At 38.9% G+C, this 23,113-nt stretch overlaps 2 protein-coding genes across 3 annotated transcripts in view; one reads left to right on the top strand and one right to left on the bottom strand.

Moving 5' to 3' along the window:
• Nucleotides 1-4,224, bottom strand: part of aida (axin interactor, dorsalization associated) — a 10,278-nt gene extending 6,054 nt beyond the window's left edge. The window contains exons 1-2 of one of the 2 annotated variants that reach the window (XM_067418271.1): nt 3,931-4,224; nt 1,539-1,605 (exon numbers count right to left, since the gene is read on the bottom strand). In XM_067418271.1, the coding sequence (XP_067274372.1) occupies nt 1,539-1,605; nt 3,931-4,037 (174 nt within the window). In that variant the 5' untranslated portion in view covers nt 4,038-4,224. The other variant, XM_067418272.1, reaches the window with a different exon arrangement.
• Nucleotides 4,225-5,635: 1,411 nt separating this feature from the next.
• On the top strand, nt 5,636-22,835 carry brox (BRO1 domain and CAAX motif containing). The gene is made up of 13 exons (XM_067418263.1): nt 5,636-5,760; nt 8,504-8,610; nt 8,715-8,821; nt 8,992-9,088; nt 10,868-10,963; nt 11,581-11,653; nt 11,781-11,886; nt 12,615-12,704; nt 13,628-13,713; nt 16,591-16,672; nt 17,124-17,274; nt 18,871-19,030; nt 22,122-22,835. The coding sequence occupies exons 2-13, from the start codon at nt 8,510-8,512 to the stop codon at nt 22,206-22,208; spliced, it is 1,236 nt and encodes a 411-aa protein (XP_067274364.1). The 5' UTR covers nt 5,636-5,760; nt 8,504-8,509; the 3' UTR covers nt 22,209-22,835.
• The last annotated feature ends 278 nt before the right edge of the window (nt 22,836-23,113 follow it).

Here is a 23,113-nt window from a genome sequence, read left to right as displayed (position 1 = left end):
AGTCCGTAAACCGAATCATGTCCTCATAAACTGCGAGTAAACACACACAAATGTTGACAGGCCACTAAATACAGTCCATACCACAGAGACGGACGTCCTGCTGCTGCTGTTTCTCCTGTTCAATTTATTTCAGCCTCCGAATGATTCTGGATCATATATCTATTAGCTGAGATCGATAGCCAAGGGTTTCTCCACGCTTGAGGACGTCACCGCTTTGCGCGCTCGTCATTCTTTAGCTCCGCCCACACGATACGCCTCCAGGTGCTCGTTTTTTTCCGGAAAGACTCGGTACAGCCCATATTTCTTTTATAAATATAATAAAACTAAAGACTTTTCGGAGATATGAAGGATGCAATACTACTCTATAGGTACTCAAGATTGACATGAGATTGACTGAAACGAGTGTTTCACCCCCCCCCCCCCCCCTTTAATATAAATGCACAATACACTTTATTTTTTTACACTATCATAATCTTGAATCAGAATAATGATATCTCTTCTCTGATGACGATTTTTACATTTTGTTAAAGTTTTTTAGTTGACGACTAAGTCCACATTTATATTAGGCTAATTTAATTAAATATATAGGCTACTGGAGAGACTTCTAAACGAGTGTTCATGTTAAACATTAGCCTGTTCCGCACTAAAGCGCACCCATAAATTTTGTCACGAAGAACAGCAAAAGTAATAATTGTGTCAAAAATAGCAAGGAGACTTTATTGTTTATTAATAAACTCATTTTTTTCTTTGTCATTACCGGCTGCAAATATGAAGATGACGATGCTGACTCGCCATTTCCACAGTAGTGGATGCACCACGAGAGAAATGCATAGGTTATACAGATACTACTTTGTTTCGTTTCGAATTAATTAATTTAAAAGTAGACATTTCAAGCTTTCTATAAACATATTTTTTGAGTTTCGGTTCATTTATTAGATACGCTCTAGTCCATGATTAGCGCCGTGTTTATATTGTCTGCTATATTTGCTTATAATTTATTAAATCTAGGCAATATCTTGTTGAAACATCAAAGATACAATTTATACAAAATGAAATTCACTTTAAAGAAAGGCTTTTTACAAAACTGTGCATCATGTCCTATACTCATGCATGCTGTTCACTTTTCATATCAACAGATAAAATTATAGGCTATAAAAAATAATTTAATATTTAAACATAAATATTAAAACATTTTTTAAATGGCTACAAGTATAGTGCAATACAGGGAATCATATTTCATGTCACACCGCTCCGCTCACATGCTCTGCTTTGGAAGCATTTCTGGGGGTCACTGGGGTGGTACCCTAAGGTACAAAAGTGAAAAGGTACATCTTTGTACCTTACTAACCCCTAAATGGTACATATTAATACCTTAAAAGATACATATCAGTACTTTAAGAGTGCGTATTAGTACCTTTTCGGTATTGTACACTAGGGTACCGCCCCAGTGACAGCAATGTACCTTTTTTTCTGAGAGTGTAGAGTAACTTCTGTTTCAAGCCGACTTTAAAGAAGTGATCTCTGGGAAACGCACATACCTTCTGCTCCTCTGTAAAATCATGCAAGTTTGATGACTGCACTTCCTTCTGAATTTGCCTCGCGAGTCTGATGAAATCAATCACAGTAATAGGTTAGTAAATGACAGAATGTCCATTCTCATGTTTCTATCATGATGACACAGGACTTCACATTGAAGAATTAAAACATTTGGATGATAACTTCACTTATGGACAAAATCCATGTTCTTCTGGATGAAAATATGAGATTTTTCTTTATGGTTTGTGTTCCATGAACAAGTGCACATCATCTACATAATATAACAGGAAAAAAACCTGGCTATAACCACCCAACCGTTAGTCCGATTGACTTGAAAATTGGCATGCAGGGTCTTTGTCCAGAATGCAATGTCTGTCAATGAGGACATTGGCGTATCTCAAAAAACATGGCCGCCATCTGCCAATGAAATATGAGCCTCTATTAGACAAGGTTAACGGATGCTGATCGGAAACGAAACTCGGTATGCGTCATCATCAAAATGCCCTGAAAGAGATTGAGAAGTTTCGAGCCCGCCCTTTTCACAGGAGTCAGCTCCTTAGACTCCTGAATCCTTGCCGAGTCCAACGATACCAAACATGCCAGGTTTAACTTATGGTGTGATTTAGTGCTTAAAAACCATGGGCGTCGGCACCATTGCACGTCCCACCCACTTTTAAAGACCAATGATATTGGACCCACTCACATTTGCCATCTCTAATTCAGCACATGTCTATGCATCTCCCCCTAACGATTAACTCTATTATTAAACACAAGTTAGACACTTTATTTTATAAATTTTTATTGAAAATAAATGCATTTCCGATGTGATATGTGATGGGAAAAGGGAGTAGAGTGAGTTCAGCAAAAGGCTGATTTAAACCTCGGGTTTCTGCCCAACCCCTAGCATGCTTAGCAAGTTGGTGTCTTCTGTCGATTTTTCTGGCCCTAACCAGATGTTTAGTAGATAATGAGGACTATTTGCACTTAATGTAAATTGCGAGCCTGCAGTACCCCTCTCAGAAACTGAAGCTTTCGCGCCTCCATCGCCCCCCGGTGGCCGGTCCCAGTATAGCCGCCCCTCTGTGATTTCTAATGGACGCGAGGCAAACTAAACAATACAATTACACTTCAAATATTTTCCCCCAAAGTTAGTTTGTCACTGAAGGCAGTTATCATCACGATGATTTCATTTCAAGTGTTCGTTTTTAAAATAAGTTTAGTTTTAGTTAGTTATCTGATGCTATAAAAACGGGGTGTGTGACGTCATGATTGACAGCTGAGATCGACGTCTTCTCTGAGTGAAGTTGTCACTGAGGCACTAACAGACTTTTTTCGGGATTTTTGGGAGCAGATTGGAGCTTTAGCTTTATTTTTTTCACTTCCATAACTGTTTATTTCACACCAACATATTAATTGTTCTGCATCTGTGAGAGTGTGGGCGGCCTTTTGATATCGCGACTGTACTTCCTGCTCTCTACTGCGCAGACTCTGTCCCAAGATGTCAGCGCCGTGCAGGCCGCCTGAAGGCTTCAAATCATCCAAGCAGAAACAGATGATGTCGCGTCTATATTTTTTGGGGGGGACCCACCCACCCACATTTTTTGTTTGTTTCCGATGCCAATGTTAAAAACATTTCCGAATATCTTCGAAACCGCCAATCCGAATGAAACGAAACAACCGCAGGAAATGAATAGGTCGATAGCTACACAATAATGCCCAAATGTCAAAATTCTCATAAGTGATATAAGTGAAGAGATATTTACACCAACCTTAAAAAGTGGTGGAGAAGGTCAAAAAACCTTCAAAACGTATTTTTCCTTAGTAAATTGCCTGTATTGGCTGTAATTCCATCTATGATCAAACCAGTTACATCCTTGATAAATAAAACATATTTTTATACAAAGAGCTTGAACCCCATAATTGCTGCTTGCAGCTATATATATATATATATTTTTTTTTTTTTTTGTTGTGGTTTGTGTTCCTTGACAAGTGCACATAATCTACATTAAAACCCCAGAGAAAAGGCGAGAGCAGTGTGAAGCAGAGTCTGTTGTGTGTGATGGGTGTCAGCATTGACCTAAATGGCATGAATTCAGATGAGGGCAGACAGTGAAGCTCCGCCCCGCGCGCGAGGAGGGTGTGGCGCGCGACATAATGCAAACAGGCTGTCAAACTCTCAACAGTTATTCACTGATGAACATCTAACGCATCGCATGCATTAAAGAGAACAATGCAAAGTGCAAATAAATCTATAATGCGCGAAATAAAATGCAACTGTGTGTCATTGCAATGCATAACTTGCCAAGCCTTGTTCTATTTATTTATTTATTTTAGAGGAAAGAAAATTATATTCAGCTCTGATCCAGAAATTATGATCAGAAATGCGCAACTTACATTTGATATTCATCGATGGCTTCCACCAGCTGCCCCCACGAATCAAAGTCCGTGCCCTTTTTAAAACTCGCGTGCCATTTCTGCACGGTTTTGGTGACATCTGACATCTTCTCGGGTTAAAGTGGCTGGAAAGCTTCGGGTTCTGACATCGCTGGTGAAGTTTTATCTCCAGCGCCGCATTGTTGCCGCACCGCCAGGGAAACGCACCGGGCTCCGGAAGCTCCAGTGGCAGCGCCGCTCACCGCCACAGGCCTGATGCGAGTGCAACCAAACTGCCTGCGACTGCACCGGAAGAAAGACCCGCTCACTGTGTCGTTTTCAAAATAAAAGTCCTTTATCCTTTATTCAAGAATAAAGAAAACACCCGAGAGTGATTTCATAATAATTTATGAGAACTCATTTACTTCAAATTAAAATTGACTTTCCTTAGTCAGTGATATATATAGAAAATATATAATATGTTTCCTATATATATATATATATATATATATATATATATATATATATATATATATATATATATATATATATATATATATATATATATATATATATATATATATATATATATATATATATATATATATATATATATATATATATATATATATATATATATATACATATGAAAAATTATATATATAAGAAAAAAAATCCTATTTTTAATGCATTTGAAAAAAGTATCTTCTCCTCATCAAGGCATCACTTATTTGATAAAAAATACATTAACATTTCTTAAATATTATTACAGTTTAAAAAAAACTGTTTTCTATGTGAATATATAGTAAAGTGTGATTTATTCCTGTGATCAAAGCTGAATTTATCATCATTACTCCAGTCTTCAGAGTCACTGATCCGTCACAAATAACTCTCATATGAGGATTTATTATCAATGCTTAATTTTTTTATATTTTTTTTTATAAACTGTGATACTTTTTTCAGGATTCATTGATAAATAAAAAGTTAAAAAGAATAGTATTTATTTAAAATATAAATCTATTCTAACAATATAAATATTTTTATCTACTACTATCTTTTTATCAATTGAGCACATCCTTGCTGAATAAAAGTATTCATTTCTTTCAGAAAGATTTTATTTTGTACTTTTTATTTATCAATCTATCCTGAAACAAGTATCACAGCTTATTAAAAAAAAAAAATTAAGTATCACAACTGTTCCAACAATGATAATAAATCATCATATGAGAATGATTTGTGAAGGATCATATGACACTAATTATGCTAAATTCAGCTTTGATCACGGGATATAAATTACAATGACATATAAAACAGTTAATTCAACTTTTAACAATCTGATCAACAATTAAATTTTTTCTGTGTTTTTGATCAAATAAATGCAGCCTTTAAACATCTTTCAAAAACATTAAAAATAGTAATGTTCCCAATCTTTTGACCGGTACTGTGTATAAATAAATATTTTAATATAAGTTTTGATTTAATTTATGTAATAAAGGTTTAAGAAATGCACAAGGACGTGGTAAGACTCTAATGTAAGTTAAATGAACTGGATTAATTAAAGAAATGTTGTAACTCTTCTTCTTTCTTTCTCATTCTGACTTATATTTAAACAGAAACAACAAAAAATACAAGTAAAAAATGAATCCATTTTCTTTATTACGTATTCTACCAAAACACGCGTCAAAATAAATGACGTAAGTGTGGGTTTAAAATCAATGGGCGTGTCATTGACGTCACCACCCGACATACGTCATACAGGAAGAGCGTTCATTGTTTTGGCGTTTCCTGATCTTACATCTCTGGAGTCTCTCCGATTAAAACAACAAACCTCTGACAGACGGCATATTTCTGGTATAAATACATATCTCTCTCATTTAAAATCAGCGTTATGAATCTGTTGTGAGATTCGAGCCGGTGTTTACTCGTGAACTGCTGTTGAATAGTGAGTCTCTGACTCGGTTCATTTCTCTCAGATTTGTATGGATATTATGAAGCGCATTAAGATCACAGTTCAACGTATTTTTATATTTAGATGATAAAGTATCAGCTGTAGATGGTTTTTAACCGGTGTATTGGGTCAGTGCCTGTTTTTATTCATATAAAGCTGTTGATAAACAAGGCCGAGTTGTTATAAATGGACCTGCATTATCAAATGACTCGTTCACAGTTCACACAGAAACAATGATCTTTTGATCTCATCTCATAAGTGTTCTTTTGTGAATTAAACGCGCTGCATATTATTAATAGATGTGGATTATGCTCAGACAGCACTTTTATATCTGTCACAGCCATTGAAAATGTCATCTGTGTAGATTCTGTTATTTAGAAAATCACATAATGTCTAGTTGAGTGTATCTAGCCAATTGAACGTGTTTCTGTGTTCCTAAAGGTTAACAGTTGTAACCAGATGGCATTTGAGAGATTTCTGTCCCTCCTTTGACAGCTTCACCGCTACCACTTTGACGCTTCAAAAGGTTCATAAAGAGATTGTAAATTTAATTCAAATGAATTGAGGGGTTTTGAAGAGACTCGATTGCTGTATATGATGTGTAACACGAGAATGAACCTCATTGGTTCTCGCTGGAGCTCAAACGTGCTGCGTAACACGAGAATGAACCTCATTGGCTCTCGCTGAAGCGGAAACGTGCTGCGTAACACAAGAATGAACCTCATTGGCTCTCGCTGAAGCTCAAACGTGCTGCGTAACACAAGAATGAACCTCATTGGCTCTCGCTGAAGCTGATACGTGCTGCGTAACACAAGAATGAACCTCATTGGTTCTCACTGAAGCTCAAACGTGCTGCGTAACACGAGAATGAACCTCATTGGCTCTCGCTGAAGCGGAAACGTGCTGCGTAACACAAGAATGAACCTCATTGGCTCTCGCTGAAGCTCAAACGTGCTGCGTAACACAAGAATGAACCTCATTGGCTCTCGCTGAAGCTGATACGTGCTGCGTAACACAAGAATGAACCTCATTGGTTCTCACTGAAGCTCAAACGTGCTGCGTAACACAAGAATGAACCTCATTGGCTCTCGCTGAAGCTGATACGTGCTGCGTAACACGAGAATGAACCTCATTGGCTCTCGCTGAAGCTCAAACGTGCTGCGTAACACGAGAATGAACCTCATTGGTTCTCGCTGAAGCTCAAACGTGCTGCGTAACACGAGAATGAACCTCATTGGTTCTCACTGAAGCTCAAACGTGCTGCGTAACACGAGAATGAACATCATTGGTTCTCACTGAAGCTCAAACGTGCTGCGTAACACGAGAATGAACCTCATTGGTTCTCACTGAAGCTCAAACGTGCTGCGTAACACGAGAATGAACCTCATTGGCTCTCGCTGAAGCTCAAACGTGCTGCGTAACACGAGAATGAACCTCATTGGTTCTCACTGAAGCTCAAACGTGCTGCGTAACACAAGAATGAACCTTATTGGCTCTCACTGAAGCTCAAACGTGCTGCGTAACACAAGAATGAACCTCATTGGTTCTCACTGAAGCTCAAACGTGCTGCGTAACACGAGAATGAACCTCATTGGTTCTCACTGAAGCTCAAACGTGCTGCGTAACACAAGAATGAACCTCATTGGTTCTCACTGAAGCTCAAACGTGCTGCGTAACACAAGAATGAACCTCATTGGTTCTCGCTGAAGCTCAAACGTGCTGCGTAACACGAGAATGAACCTCATTGGTTCTCGCTGAAGCTCAAACGTGCTGCGTAACACAAGAATGAACCTCATTGGCTCTCGCTGAAGCTCAAACGTGCTGCGTAACACGAGAATGAACCTCATTGGTTCTCACTGAAGCTCAAACGTGCTGCGTAACACAAGAATGAACCTCATTGGTTCTCGCTGAAGCTCAAACGTGCTGCGTAACACAAGAATGAACCTCATTGGCTCTTGCTGAAGCTCAAACGTGCTGCGTAACACAAGAATGAACCTCATTGGCTCTCGCTGAAGCTCAAACATGCTGCGTAACACGAGAATGAACCTCATTGGCTCTCGCCGAAGCTCAAACGTGCTGCGTAACACAAGAATGAACCTCATTGGCTCTCGCCGAAGCTCAAACATGCTGCGTAACACGAGAATGAACCTCATTGGCTCTCGCCGAAGCTCAAACATGCTGCGTAACACGAGAATGAACCTCATTGGCTCTCGCCGAAGCTCAAACATGCTGCGTAACACGAGAATGAACCTCATTGGCTCTCGCCGAAGCTCAAACGTGCTGCGTAACACAAGAATGAACCTCATTGGCTCTCGCCGAAGCTCAAACATGCTGCGTAACACGAGAATGAACCTCATTGGCTCTCGCCGAAGCTCAAACATGCTGCGTAACACGAGAATGAACCTCATTGGCTCTCGCCGAAGCTCAAACATGCTGCGTAACACGAGAATGAACCTCATTGGCTCTCGCCGAAGCTCAAACATGCTGCGTAACACGAGAATGAACCTCATTGGCTCTCGCTGAAGCTCAAACGTGATGCGTAACACGAGAATGAACCTCATTGGCTCTCGCTGGAGCTAGAACTATCTCTTTAAATTCAAACTCTGAGATGCATTATTTGATAAAAGCCTCTTTCTTCTGGTTCAGGTCATCATGACTCACTGGTTCCACCGAAACCCTCTGAAATCCACAGCGCCTGTTTCCTTCAACCTGTACGGGGTGGCATCCAGCCCCGCTGCCAATAAGATCTGCAAGTGAGGATTTAATTCTGGTGTTATATTCATATTGTGAATATATTGTGTGTATATACGCTGTATTATGTATTTTAATGTATTGTTATGTTTAATCTCTGTCTCAGTGACCTGAGAACGACGCGGGCCAGACTGCTGGACATGTTCACGGATGCCACATGTACCCCAGAGATCATGAAGAGATCCAGTGAGGAATATTTCGCTCTATTACAGGGTTTGTGAACTATTATATTTCTTCTCTTGTGGCTCTGGTCAGATATTTCCATGTTGCTCATTTTGCTTTTATTCATTTGCATTTATTTTGCCCAGAGGCATGTTGTTGTTGTTGTTTTGTTTTCATTTGTTGAAAGTATCTCTGCTTTCTTTTTTTAAAAATGCACATAGGATTCATTTTGCCGCTGGATGGTACCACTCAGGAGAGCAAGCTCCGGTTCATCCAGAACTTCAAATGGACTGACACTTTACAGGGAAATATCGCAAGGTATCTATCACTCAATGTGCTGCAGGTTTCACCTGCTTTCATATTTTACATTAAATTGTATTGTGGGAAAGTAAACAAAAATCACTTGATGCCTTTATATATAATGCACTATTTTAATGCATCAGTAATACAGGGTTCGTACAAGGTGCTTAAAGGGGGGGGGGGGGGGGGGGGTGAAATGCTGTTTCATGCATACTGAGCTTTTTACACTGTTAAAGACTTGGATTCCCATCCTAAACATAGACAAAGTTTCAAAAACTAATGTTGGACGTTTGATGGAGTATTTCTGTGTCAAAAATACTCCTTCCGGTTTCTCACAAGTTTCGGAGAGTTTTTTTCGAGTATGGGTCGGCTTGACGTTAATAGAGCGGAAGGTCCTTGTATGGGCCGTACGGGCTCTTCTCCCGGTAGGGTGCACGCGCGTGTGACTAGAGCGAGGGAGGAAATGCACGCCCATAAACACTCCGTGCCGCGCTCCACTTTATTCCTATGGGAGACGTCGAGCAACTTCAGCGCTTCAGCACAGCATTCTGGGAAGGCAGCGCTGCATTCGAACCGATTTGAACGCAGAAATGACGAGAAGCGTCACAACATCGCTTCAGTCGCGTCACAAAAGTGGATTTCCACGCCACTGCTGTCACAGGACTTCACCAAATCATACCAAAGAAGTGTGTTTTTGACGGAGCGGTCCCAGCGATAAAGGTTCGGTCCTGCTTTGGAAGCAGCCGGTGAGTAAAACTGCTTCAAATGTCGTCGCATGAGTAAACATCAGTAAACGACACGATCGCGTGCTTCGTCATTCAAATGCGCTAACGGACTCCATTGTTGTTCTATGAATAACGTTACACTAGTCTGACGTGCAAAACCGTTTTGCTTGCTACTGCTAAGGTTTAGTCGCATACAATAGTCCATAAACCGAATCATGTCCTCATAAACGGCGAGTAAACACACACAAATGTTGACAGGCCACTAAATACAGTCCATACCACAGAGACGGACGTCCTGCTGCTGCTGTTTCTCCTGTTCAATTTATTACAGCCTCCGAATGATTCTGGATCATATATCTATTAGCTGAGATCGATAGCCAAGGGTTTCTCCACGCTTGATGACGTCACCGGTTTGTTCGCACTCGTCATTCTTTAGCTCCGCCCACACGATACGCCTCCAGGCGCTCGGTCCTGCATCTAAGTCCTGCAAAAAAAACCTGAAAACAGTCATATTTACTTAAAAAGTGCTTAAATTATTAAAAGACAAATGTGAAATTGATAATAAAGAATTTGTTTAATAAGTGAGATCTCCTTTGTTTTGATTGTAGTCCTTGAAAACCAAAATAGTGCTTGAAAGTCCTGGAAATTCATTTTACAGTATCTGTTCGAACCCTGGTAATACACCTTATAATGCATTTTATTATCTTATGAATAATTGTAACCACATTTATAATACAATCTATTAATTGTTTTAACTCGCATGCAAATATTAATGAAAATAAATAATGAATTACAATGAATGCACATCATAAATGCCTTTAAATTGCAGCTTCATGTTCTTAAAAGAAAACACTGCAATGCATAATTCAGTATATTTATCAAGCTAGTAGTAATATGTAATTGCATAAACATGTTCATGTTTTTTGAGGATGAAAGTGTCCATGTTGACATTGATCTGATGAGCTTCTACCAAATGTCAGATGAATTTTGAACTAAAATAACATGGTTTGTTTGGACTGAAACTATTGACTAAGAGGCATGACCCCATTAAAGGGCATTTTGTGTTTTTCAGTGCGCAGCAGGATGCGGTTTTTGAGCTGGTGTCTATGGCGTTTAATGTCGCCATCTGGTACACCAAGTTTGCCTCACGACTGGCTGGAAAGGAGAAGTAAGTTCTCTGGAATAACTGATTATTATTAGTCTTATGATTAGATGAGCGTTGTCATCTTACAGATCGGCATATCTGATGTTTTAAGATGTTCATATAGTTTTTTTAAGAAAAAAAATCCTACATAGTTGTGCTAGTTTCACTTCTCCAGTGTTGGTATTAACTAAAACTATTAAAAGTATATTTTTAATAAAGCTGAAATAAAATATAAATATTAGATGAAAGGTAATTATTTCTAATTATAAATAATGTTAAATACTATAATAGTATATAAAATACTAAAATAACAGTTTCTTCCCACATATTAAAATCAATATTTTAGTTTATTCTGGTGCTGTCAAACGATTAGTTGCATCCAAAATAAAAGTATGTTTACATAATATATGTGTGTGTACTTTGTATAATTATTATGTATATGTAAATATTTTTAATTAATTTTTTGACAGCACTAATTTATTCATTTTTTTAAGTAGCCTTGTAATAAATTAGATTACTGTAAGGTGGTCATTATTACAAATTAAATTAAATTCTGATTTAAATTAAGATTACATTCGGTCTGGCTTTTTTCAATATTTCATTTAAGGCATTTTTACAAGTTTTTGGTTTTTACTTTGCAGCGTCACAGAGGACGAGGCCAAAGACGTTCATAAGAGTTTGAAAATCGCTGCTGGAATATTTAAAACCCTCAAGGTAAAATGAGCCTGACTTATTTTGACACAGAGTGCCTAAAACCCCTTAAACATGGTAAAACCACTGTAATGTACAGTTGTGAGTGGCTTTCTGTCTGATCCATGGTAATATTTTTCTTTCCTGTCAGGAAACTCATATTCCTCGGCTCATCACTCCGGCAGAGAAGGGCCGAGACCTGGAGCCCCGAGTCATTGACACCTACATTTTGCAGAGTCAGGCCGAGGCTCAGGAGGGTAAAACATGCCTGTTTACACAGACTTTACAGGACTGCTTATTTATTTGAGTGAGTGAACGAGTGAGTGAGTGAACGAGTGAGTGAGTGAGTGAGTGAGCGAGTGAGCGAGTGACCGAGTGAGCGAGTGAACGAGTGAGTGAGTGAACGAGTGAGTGAGCAAATGAGTGAGTGAGCAAATGAGTGAGTGAGCAAATGAGTGAGCGAGTGAGCGAGTGAGTGAGTGAGTGAGTGAGTGAGTGAGTGAGTGAGCAAATGAGTGAGTGAGTGAGTGAGTGAGTGAGCAAGTGAGCGAGTGAGCGAGTGAGTGAGTGAGTGAGTGAGTGAGTGAGTGAGTGAGCGAGTGAGCGAGTGAGTGAGCGAGCGAGTGAACGAGTGAGTGAGTGAGTGAGTAAACGAGTGAACGAGTGAGTGAGTGAACGAGCGAGTGAACGAGCGATTGAGTGAGTGAGTGAACGAGTGAGTGAGTGAGCGAGTGAGCGAGTGAACGAGTGAGTGAGTGAGCGAGTGAGTCAATAAGTGATTTAGTTGAGTCAATAAATGAGTGAGCGAGTCAGCGAGCGAGTGAGTGAACGAGTGAATGAGTCAGTGAGTCAATGAGTGTGTGAACGAGTGAGGGAAACCATTACGCCTATGGAGAACTCCTATAAAGAGAGTGAACCAGGTGTGTGTGTGTGTGTGTGTGTGTATGTGTGTGTGTGTGTGTGTGTGTGTGTGTGTGTGTTTTAGTGACCATTGCCAGAGCCATTGAGCTGAAGCACAATGCCTCCCTCATCGCAGCGCTGTCATTCGAGACTGCAAACTTCTACCAAAAGGCCGGTAGGTTTACTACCGCTACTGTCTCATCAAACGTTTGCTTCTCTCTATTTAAAGGGACCGCTCTCCCATAAATGTTTTGTCATATGTTTTGTCTTACTCACCCTCTTATTGCTTCAAACTTGTATGAGTTTCTTTCTTCTGCTGAACACAAAACAAGATATTTTTTTTAAAGAATGTTTGTAATCAAACTGTTGGCGGTAGTAGTCAATGGCTACCATCAGCTGCTTGGTTACCAACATTCTTCAAAATATCTTCTTTTGTGTTCAACTTGAAGTTGAGTAAATTATGACTATTTACATTTTTTGGGTGAACTATCCCTTGAATTCTGCATTATAATTTGCCTGTATTTCCACATTTTGGGGTGTGTATTTATAATACTGTATGTTATATATTTAGGTTGGGATCATTTAGAAAGAAATTAAATTGATAAAAAGTGGTACATTGTTAATGTTACAATTATTTATATTTCAAACATTTCATTCATCAAAGAATCCTGAAAGTCTTTCTTGTCTTTTTTTATAAAATACTGTTTTACTGTACATTAGCTAACATGAAACAACAACACTTCTACAGCACTTAATCTAAAAAAATTTAAGAATTTCAACTTTATACGAATACATTAGTTGAATCTGTTAAGATTAATAACTGGACTATGAACAATTGTTCATGCTTATTGTGCAAAAGACAAACATAGGTATCAAATTATATAAATGGGAATGCAGTCAGTTGCCATCTTACAAAATAAAATATAAAATATATACTCATTAAATATTTGTTTGAATATTTAATTTGAAATAAGATTGTGTGAGAGTGCAGCAGGACACATGAAAGCATTTGTTTACAAATAATAATTCAATATTTCAGAGAGCCGTATAATAACTTTATACATCATTTAAAAGATTATTTTTTATATTATTTTTCAGATCACACTCTGAACACTTTGGACCCAGAATGCAGCAGTAAATGGAAGAAATACCTGCAGCTGAAGCAGCACTTCTACATGGCTTATGTGAGTCCATCTGAACATGAGCGCATCAGGATGTCTGTGGCTCTGTTTACAGCTGCTATTAAAGGGTTAGTCCATCCAAAAATGAAAATTCTGTCAATAATTACTCACCCTCATGTGGTTGGCCAGCCGTCAGACCTCCGTTCATCTTCACACACAGATGAAGATATTAGTGTTGAAATCCGATGGCTCAGAAAGGCCTTCATTGACACCAATGTCATTTCCTCTCTCAAGACCCATAAAGGCACTAAAGACGTCGTTACAAAGCCCATCTCACTACAGCGGCTGTACAATCATTTATGAAGAGACCAGAATAGTATTTGTGCACAAAAAACTAAATAACTTATATATTGATGGCTGATTTCAAAACAGCTTCAAATCGTTATGAATCAGTGAATCGATTCATGATTCGGGTCGCTAATGTCACGTGATTTCAGCAGTTTGGCACGTGATCCGAATCATAATAATAATAATTCATTACATTTATATAGCGCTTTTCTAGACACCCAAAGCGCTTTACATATAGATGGGGGAAATCTCCTCAACCACCACCAATGTGCAGCACCACCTGGATGATGCGACGGCAGCCATTTTGCGCCAGAACGCTCACCCCACACCAGCTGATTGGTGGAGAGGAGACCGAGTGATGAAGCCAATCAGGAGAGGGGGATTATTAGGAGGCCATGATGGACAGGGGCCAATGGGCAAATTAGGCCAGGATGCCGGGGTTACACCCCTACTCTTTATCGAACGACATCCTGGGATTTTTAACGACCACAGAGAGTCGGGACCGAAGGACGGTGCTCTTTTGTCAGTATAGTGTCCCCATCACTATACTGGGGTGTTAGGACCCACACAGACCACAGGGTGAGCGCCCCCTGCTGGCCTCACTAACACCTCTACCAGCAGCAACCTGGTTTTCCCAGTTGTTCTCCCATCCAAGTACTGACCAGTCTCAGCCCTGCTTAGCTTCAGTGGGAAACCAGTCTTGGGCTGCAGGGTGATATGGCTGCTGGCTATGAATCATATTCATTGAGAACCATGAATCAATACGCTGATTCATAACGGTTCGAAGCTTTGTTTTGAAATCAGCCATCACTATGTAAGTTATTGCGTTTTTTTGTGCACAAAATCTATTCTCGTGTCTTCATAAATGATTGTCGAGCCGCTGTAGTGAGATGGGCTTTGTAACGACGTCTTTAGTGCCTTTATGGGTCTTGAGAGAGGAAATGACATTGGTGTCAATGAAGGCCTTTCTGAGCCATCAGATTTCAACACTAATATCTTCATCTGTGTCTGAAGATGAACGGAGGTCTGACGGCTGGCCAACCACATTAGGGAGAGGAATTAATGACAGAATTTACATTTTTTGGTGAACTAACCCTTTAAGATGCATTTTGGTCGATCAGATCACAATTAGCAGAAGGAGACACATTCCCGATTACACAGGGATTCTGTCCTGATTTCTTTGAGGGGCAGGTAAACATATGGAGTTTTTCCAAATCTTTTAATCTAATGGACAAAATAAACTAACGGTCAAGAGCAGCCGAATGCTGGGAGTGTGTGTTAGAAATAAGGAATGGTGAGAGAAACTTGTACTTGGTACATTTTTCATCTTCAAACCAAACTTGGGTCTTCGGCCGACGAAGTTTAAATCCCGTTTGGCTTGAGCGCTTCCCATTATGTTTATGTAGAGAGAAGATGGAGAGTAGATGGTCTTTTAGTGGCTGTTCGAACACAATTCGACCGCTCATGAGCGTTTACACTACTAAAGCAGTCCTGTCTAATGTGTTTTCCACTACCTCTGGAAGTGGTCAAAAGTGGACAAGCTCAAAACATTTTAGACCCCATTTATACCTGTATTTAGAGTCGTACACCTGTGATCTGAATCTTAATACCAGGTGTAAACAGTGCCTTCATGTGAACCATGTCTGTGATCATTTTAAATGAGGATCTCAAGCAGTCTAATAATATTTAACGTGCCACTATTATGCTTCCTCGGATATTACCTTTCATGTCGTGTGTAATAGAGCTGTTTGTGAATGTAAAAGGCCTGTAAAGTGCAGATAAATGGAGTAATTGTCTCCCAGAAGAACGAAGCGCTTCTGAACCGCCTGAAACCAGTCGTCAGTAATTCCAGTCTCACTTCCTGCTCAAGCTTTGTAACTCATTTGCATAATGCCAGCCAGTCTTTATTGGCTGGTTGTGAACAGTGTCGTCTTTGCCCCGCCCACAAACACTAGTTCTATCTGACAAAGACAAAGGGGTGTCTGACCAATCAGAGCAGAGCAGATCTCAGAGAGGCGGGGTTTAGAGAGACTGAATCATTTGTTCCACTCTATGAGAAAAGAGCTGATGCTGCAATGGATTTTATGATGAAATGTAGCTGTTTTTGACCTTAGATGCATTTAAATCTATTGTAGGAGACCCTTTAAGACAGGTAGTTTAACTTGGCGGCCATTTTGAAACGCCTTTTGGAGATGCGAGTGTAGCTCCTATCTCTTTAAATGGGGAAACATCAAATTCTCCAAAACTGTTCGCCAAGATTACGATTAAATTGAATTTCTGAAATTATTATCTCTGAACACTGTTTCCATAGCAACCAGAGCTTTTTACAGCAGCTGCAGTAACACGATGACTGTACTAATCAACGATTGGCTCTTTCATTTAGAAGGCGGGGCTTATTCGCCATATTGGGCGTTGCACTTTCTAGCATTCATAAGTAATCGAAGTGAACTGTCTTCCTATATGTAAAGTCTTTGGAAACATTCAATAGTGACTCAACCAAATATTTTTAGTGTAATGCAGGACTTTTTTTGATCACTTTTGTTCATCATTTGGCAACACTAGTTCAATAAATATTTTACTTGTGATTTGCAGGCACACTGCTATCATGGGCAGACTCTTCTAGCGGGGGATAAATGTGGAGAGGCCATACGATCCCTGCAGGAGGCTGAGAAATGTACGCTAATAATCACTTTCTCAATTAAATATTGAGTTTTCAGTCAATTATAATGTAGTTGGGTATTTTAGTGGACATATTTTGGTGACACTACAATAATCTCAACATTTACTAATGCATTATTAAGATCAAAAGGTGCACTGTGTGTGGACTAACACGAATGCAAACATTTTAGTTAACAAAAGTGAACAAATGGTGTAAAAAGTATATTGCTTATCGTTTAGTTACTTAATGCATTAACTAATGATGTTACCCTTATTTTTTATTCAAAGATATTTAGTTATTTTTAGCATCAGTAGCAAAGAAAGAAAGCCTGTAATGCTTCATTCATCTTCATAATTGGCTGAAAGGGTTGCATGTATGAATTCGTAATGTAATGACTTGTAGTTTCTGATTATTTCGAGCTGTTAATATGTGAAATCCCTTCTTGTAATGGTTGTAATGGCGGCAGGTTACTCGCGCGCTGAAGCCTTGTGTAAAGAGTATCGCCAGATGAAGGGTCCCGGCAGCACCGCCAAACCTTCGGAGCAGCTCTTCTTCAAGAAACTGGGCTCGTTCATCAAAAACACCCTGGAGAAATGCCAGAGAGAGAACGGCTTCATGTGAGTCAGCAAACACATCCGCTGAAAATATTACATGCTTTAAATAAGAAAGTTTATAAAGGACATATGATGCTTTTTTTCATGTTCATCTGTCTTTACTGTGTGATGTTGCTGTTCGAGAGTTATTCTTTATATCAGTGTCACGGTTTCTGAACTCCATTGTTGTCTTGAGTTTTTTTCCGGGAACAAACACATCACAATAGTCCTCCTTTTAATAATTCATACACATAATAAAGGGGCAGGGCGGGGCCTGGTTGAGTTAGGCTGCATTTACACTGCAAGTTTTGATGGACAATTCCGATTTGGTGACTAAATCCGATTTTGTTTGACGACCCGCTTGCATCATCTTTTAAAAGCGACCCGTATCCAATATTTGCATACACACTCTACACTGGCAAAACAGCCCGAGACGCTCTTCACCGGAAAAGGAAGTAAAACGGCGCGATATGCAATGGACGCAGACAAAATGATTATTCAATGTTTTGCGGTCTGCACTGTTCCACACATCTTTAAATGTCAGCAAAACATTTCTCTCGTAAGGCGGAGAAAAAGAGGAGAGCCCTTGACAGGTTTGCCAGGGTTTCACAACAAAACACACTCTATTGCAACTAATAAAGTAGTGTTAAAGTAGCCAAATTCTGCAGGAAAACCGCGGACTTGGCAACATTGGCCCTTGACCGCAGTTTGTGTCCAGCTGAGTTGACGTCATTCGCCTCCGTCCTTTTTTCAATGACGTACGACTCCGCGTTTACTGAGGAATATCCGATTTGACAGCTTACATGACAAACGCAAATGCACGTATACGAATCATATCTGATTTATTACCACATATGAGTGAGGCCTGAATCTGATCTGAGGATATCGGAATCATGCGTTTTTTTTCCTGCTTACACGTTCACGTCATATCCGGTCTGTGCCACATGAGAGGAAAAAAATCGGAATTGGGTCACTTGAACCATACAGTGTAAATGGCGTCCTAGTAGTGTGTTGAAACTGGGGCGGCAGTGGCTCAGTGGTTCATGTAGGTTGTCTACAAACCGAAAGGTTGGAGGTTTAATCCCCGGTTCCACCTGACCAAGTGTCGAAGTGTCCATGAGCAAGACACCTAACGCCAGCTGCTCCCGACGAGCTGGATGGTGCCTTACATGGCTGACATCGCCGCTGGTGTATGAATGGGTGAATGTGAGGCAAAAATGTAAAGCGCTTTGGATGGCCATAGGGTCTATTAAAAGCGCTATATATAAATGCAGTCCATTTGAATCTGGCGGTTATGGTAATGTTAGGGGTGGGACATTTCCCAAACACGCTCAAAGAACTTGACCAATCACAGCACACTGCCGACCAATCACAGCACATTGTGCCTTTCAGAAGGAGGGGCTTCATAGAGACAGGAAATAAACAGAGCGTTACTGACAGACTGGGAAGAGAGGAGCCGTAAAAATGGAGAATATGAGGAAAATAATCAACATTCAAGCAGGAAAACCTGCTCTAGAAGGATGGACTTTAAAAAAAGGGGCATAATAGGTCCTCTTTAACATGCAACACAAAAAAAGCTTCCTAGAAAACATAGTTCTCATGGCTGTGTTTCTGTGTTAGTTACTTTCATAAGGTTCCCGCTGAAGCTCCGGCTCTGGAGTTGAAGGCCAGTTATGGTTTGGCTGAACCGACTCCATTCGAGCTCCCGGCTCTCAGCGCTCAGTGCACACCTGAAGTCTACGCCACCTTTGACCTTACCAGAGGACCGAAAGACGACAAGGTGAGGAGATCTTTCCCTTCACACAAATAAGAGCACTTAAATTGTAATTTCATTTTCCACTTCTGATGTCATTTCTAGCGAGAAATGACTACTGTAGTAATTAAATCTTTGTTCAGTTCTCACCAAAGATCGCTCTATTTTGCTGTAGATCATTAAACGGTTACATTTGTTAAGTCTGTCTGCTCTGTGAGGTGCCTTCGTGCACAAACGCTGCCTGCAAAGTCATTGCCTGATAAGGCAACAAGTCAGCTACCTACGTTTTTGGATGCAGCCAATGAGTCGTTCATTCATTCGATTCGTCCGAACGGCTGATTCATTCAGGAATTAAGTAAATGGTTCTCTTTATGAATGAGTCAATGAATCACTGATTCATTCAGAAACTAAACACTGCTGTGTTGCTCTAAGACGCCCAACAGTTCTGCTCTTGATTTAGGTGATATTTTCATTGGCAAAATTTCCAAAAAAGACACTATTGTGTCTAAAATATAACATTATTATATTCTTATTTATTGAACTGTTGTATAAAATCAATAGCTCATTTGCTCTCAGGACAAAAACGGCACTCTTGTGATATTGTTTAACTATATCAGATAATATGAGACCGAATCTCATACGGGGCATTTTATATTACAGGTCTAATATATGTATAAATAATAAATACTTTACTAATTACTTTACAGTTGCCGTTTTTAATGTGATTTCTGCACTAAATCGTATTTTTACATTAGATAACACTGTGTATCTCTGGACACAACTGTCATAATGTCCCCTTTTTACATCAAGCTGTATACTGGCTCAAAGGACAACTCCGGTGAGAAATGACCCTAGGGGTGATTAACAGATGGTTAGCGAGTAGATCGTTCTCTGGGATTCGTTTTCATGAAAATCAAATGTGAAGAGTTTTATCTCTGAAAATAGATTAGCTTATAGCGCTTGTCTATGGGGCACAGGGTAAGTGAAATTAAATCGCTAGTTAATACCATAGATATCCATAATAAAGGCTAGATGTCTCGTGCGCGCTATTGGCCAATGGAGGTCGCCGTCCGCAACTTGCGGCCATCTTGTCACAGGCAGCTCGCTCACTCGTAACAGTGTGTTTTAATGGTGCATGTACTTTTAAATAACCATAACTTGCTCGATTTTCAACTGATTTTCAAACTGTTTCGTTTGTTATAAATGGCAGAGATGTAGTTATGACACTACATACTTATGAATAATTATAACCATGGACTTTAATATGAAAGTAACATTGAACAGTACAGATGGGTGCAATGAACACACACACACACACACACACAAACACACACACACACACACACACAAGGTATTTATGTTAAATCAATATATAGGCTACTAAAACTGTGTACCGAATGGCAACATGAGAAATTATATATATTTATACACATATACAGCTCTGAATTTTTTTCCCAGAGCTAGCTCTAAATATATATATATATATATATATATATATATATATATATATATATATATATATATATATATGCTTTTTTAATAAGAATATAATAAAATAATTTGTATTTAAAAAAAAAATTAAACAAACAAAAAAACATGCAAACTAAGTTTAGTTTAACTAGACAAAAGATTGGTTGTCATAAAATCGTTATTGGTGTCAATAAAACTGAACAGCTTTGAACAGCTCGATTGTGGTCTCAGCCTTGATAACGAGCACATAAGTTAGCCGTAATACACAAGCTGCACGATTAAGTCGTTTATCGAAACGAAAAGCTGCAATTTCAACGTGTTAAAGCATCCTGATTTGTAGCCATGTTAATAACGTTTGTAAGAAACCAAACCATTTGTAAATCCGTCAAGATTTCAGCGAGATAAGAGTATTTATGTTCGTACAGACCACTCATCTTCCATCAGGTTCACAGAGCCCGACAGAAAGCCTGCCTGTGACAAGATGGCCGCCGGTAATGCCGATGGTGACTCCGCCTTAAGATATCTAGTCCTTATTATGGATATCTATGGTTAATACCACTAACAAGGCTCAAAATACAACACGGCAGCATAATGAGGGTCCCTACATGCAAACCGAAGCATTGAGAACTTTGTAAGAGTACAAACATTTTAATAAGAAGATACTTTATAAAGACAGGACATTACGCGTTTACAGACAGCAGCCATCTTGGAAAACAGTCTCGACGAGTCGAGCCACGAACGTTGTGCTAAGTGAACTGATCAATAGAAACTAAGTTTGTGAAATCGAATTACATGGAAATGCATGAATTATATCTGTTTATTAAAATATATGGTTGACTAACTACAAGGGAAGGTGTCCCATATGAGACTCCAAGTCACAGTTCATCACTTAGCACAACGTTCGTGGCTCGACTTGACTCGAAAAACATCTTGTTTTCCAAGATGGCGCCTGTCCATGAACGCGTAATGTCCTGTCTTTATAAAGTATCTTCTTATTAAACTGTTTGTTCTCTTACAAAGTTCTCAATGCTTCGGTTTGCATGTAGTGACCCTCATTATGCTGCCGTGTTAGTGTGAGGCTATTTTGAGCCTTGTTAGTGGTGTTAACTAGCGATTTAATTTGACTTACCCTTTGCCCCATAGACAAGCGCTATAAGCTAATCTGTGTTTAGAGATAAAACTCTTCACATTCGATTTTCATGAAAACGCATCCCAGAGAACGATCTACTCGCTAACCATCTGTTCATCACCCCTAGGGTCATATTTAGTCCGAGAGCGTATGCAAGTGTATGCACACTATACTGTCCATGTCCAGAAAGGGAATTAAAACATCATCACAGTAGTCCATATGAGACATCAGTGGGTTAATTAGAGTCTCTTGAAGCATCCAAAATACATTTGGGTCCAAAAATAACAAAAACTACGACTTTATTCAGCATTGTCTTCTCTTCCGGGTTTGTGTTCAATCCTCAAATAAAGATTCAAACGGTTATGAATCAGCGAATTGATTCATGATTCGGATCGCCAATGTCACGTGATCTCAGCAGTTTGACATGTGATCCGAATCATGAATCAATACACTGAGTCATTAATTTCATTTTTGGGTGAACTAACCCTTTAAGCACTAATATTTGTTCCCTCCTTCTAGGCAAAAGCGAAGCACGATGAGGAGATAAAGCCAGTGAAGGAGCCGGATCTGAAGCCGCAGAAAGACACGGGCTGCGTCGTCTCGTAATGGCGCAGATGGACGGGTTCAGCATGACGTCTACAGAAGTCTTAAACTCAAATATATAACAATATAACATAGTGATGATGATATAACCGTGGCGTCTGTCTCGTGCTCGGGTTCTGTTTAAGGTGTTTAATCTACAAACGACAGATGTTCTAATGAAGGATTGAGTGAGTTTGATCTAGAGTTAATCCTAATAACCCAGACTGAATCTGAATTACACCACCATTTGATTATCTTACTGTAGCGTTATACAGATTTTATTGAGATTTTTAAGATTTATTGGGTCCAATGATTAGAGAATAACTTCTATAGGTCACTAAATTCTCTCTTAATGCGTATAATGTGGCTCTTCATGTTGATGCCGGTTAATGATCCATCGTTCAACGCAAATGCTAATGTTTAACAGCCTTTAAACTGGGTTTCAGAAAGAAATATCATATTTGACCCTGTCTAAAGAAATTATTTTTGCACAAAGATAGTAAAATCCTCTTAAGACTGTTAATTTTCTGCATTAAGGCATTGTTAAAAAAATAATATATACCCACACACACACTACAGTGAAATATATAGATAGATTTACATTTTATATATATATATATATGTATGTACATTTCACTGTATGGGGTGATATAGGCATTATATATATATATATATATATATATATATATATATATATATATATATATATATATATATATATATATATATATATATATATATATATATATATATATATATATATATATATATATATATATATATATATATAATGTATTAAATAAACAATATTTTTAAAAAAGCATTGTTTAAAAAAAAATGTATGCACACATATACATATACACATCCCCTGCAGTGAAATATATTAATATATTTGATACGTATATAAAAATTTAAAATAATTACACTGT

The sequence above is a fragment of the Pseudorasbora parva genome, chromosome 15 (genome assembly GCF_024679245.1).
Source record: "Pseudorasbora parva isolate DD20220531a chromosome 15, ASM2467924v1, whole genome shotgun sequence".
NCBI classification, from domain to species: domain Eukaryota; kingdom Metazoa; phylum Chordata; class Actinopteri; order Cypriniformes; family Gobionidae; genus Pseudorasbora; species Pseudorasbora parva.
The sequence above is the reverse complement of the archived record's forward strand: the minus strand, read 5'-3'. Positions and strand labels throughout refer to the sequence as shown.

Excerpts from the sequence above, each read along its gene's own strand:
- brox (XM_067418263.1), top strand. The coding sequence starts at position 8,510 with ATGACTCACTGGTTCCACCGAAACCCTCTGAAATCCACAGCGCCTGTT. Across the intron at positions 12,705-13,627 it reads AAACTTCTACCAAAAGGCCG|ATCACACTCTGAACACTTTG; the intron begins GTAGGTTTACTA and ends ATTATTTTTCAG. Across the intron at positions 17,275-18,870 it reads CAGAGAGAGAACGGCTTCAT|TTACTTTCATAAGGTTCCCG; the intron begins GTGAGTCAGCAA and ends TTTCTGTGTTAG.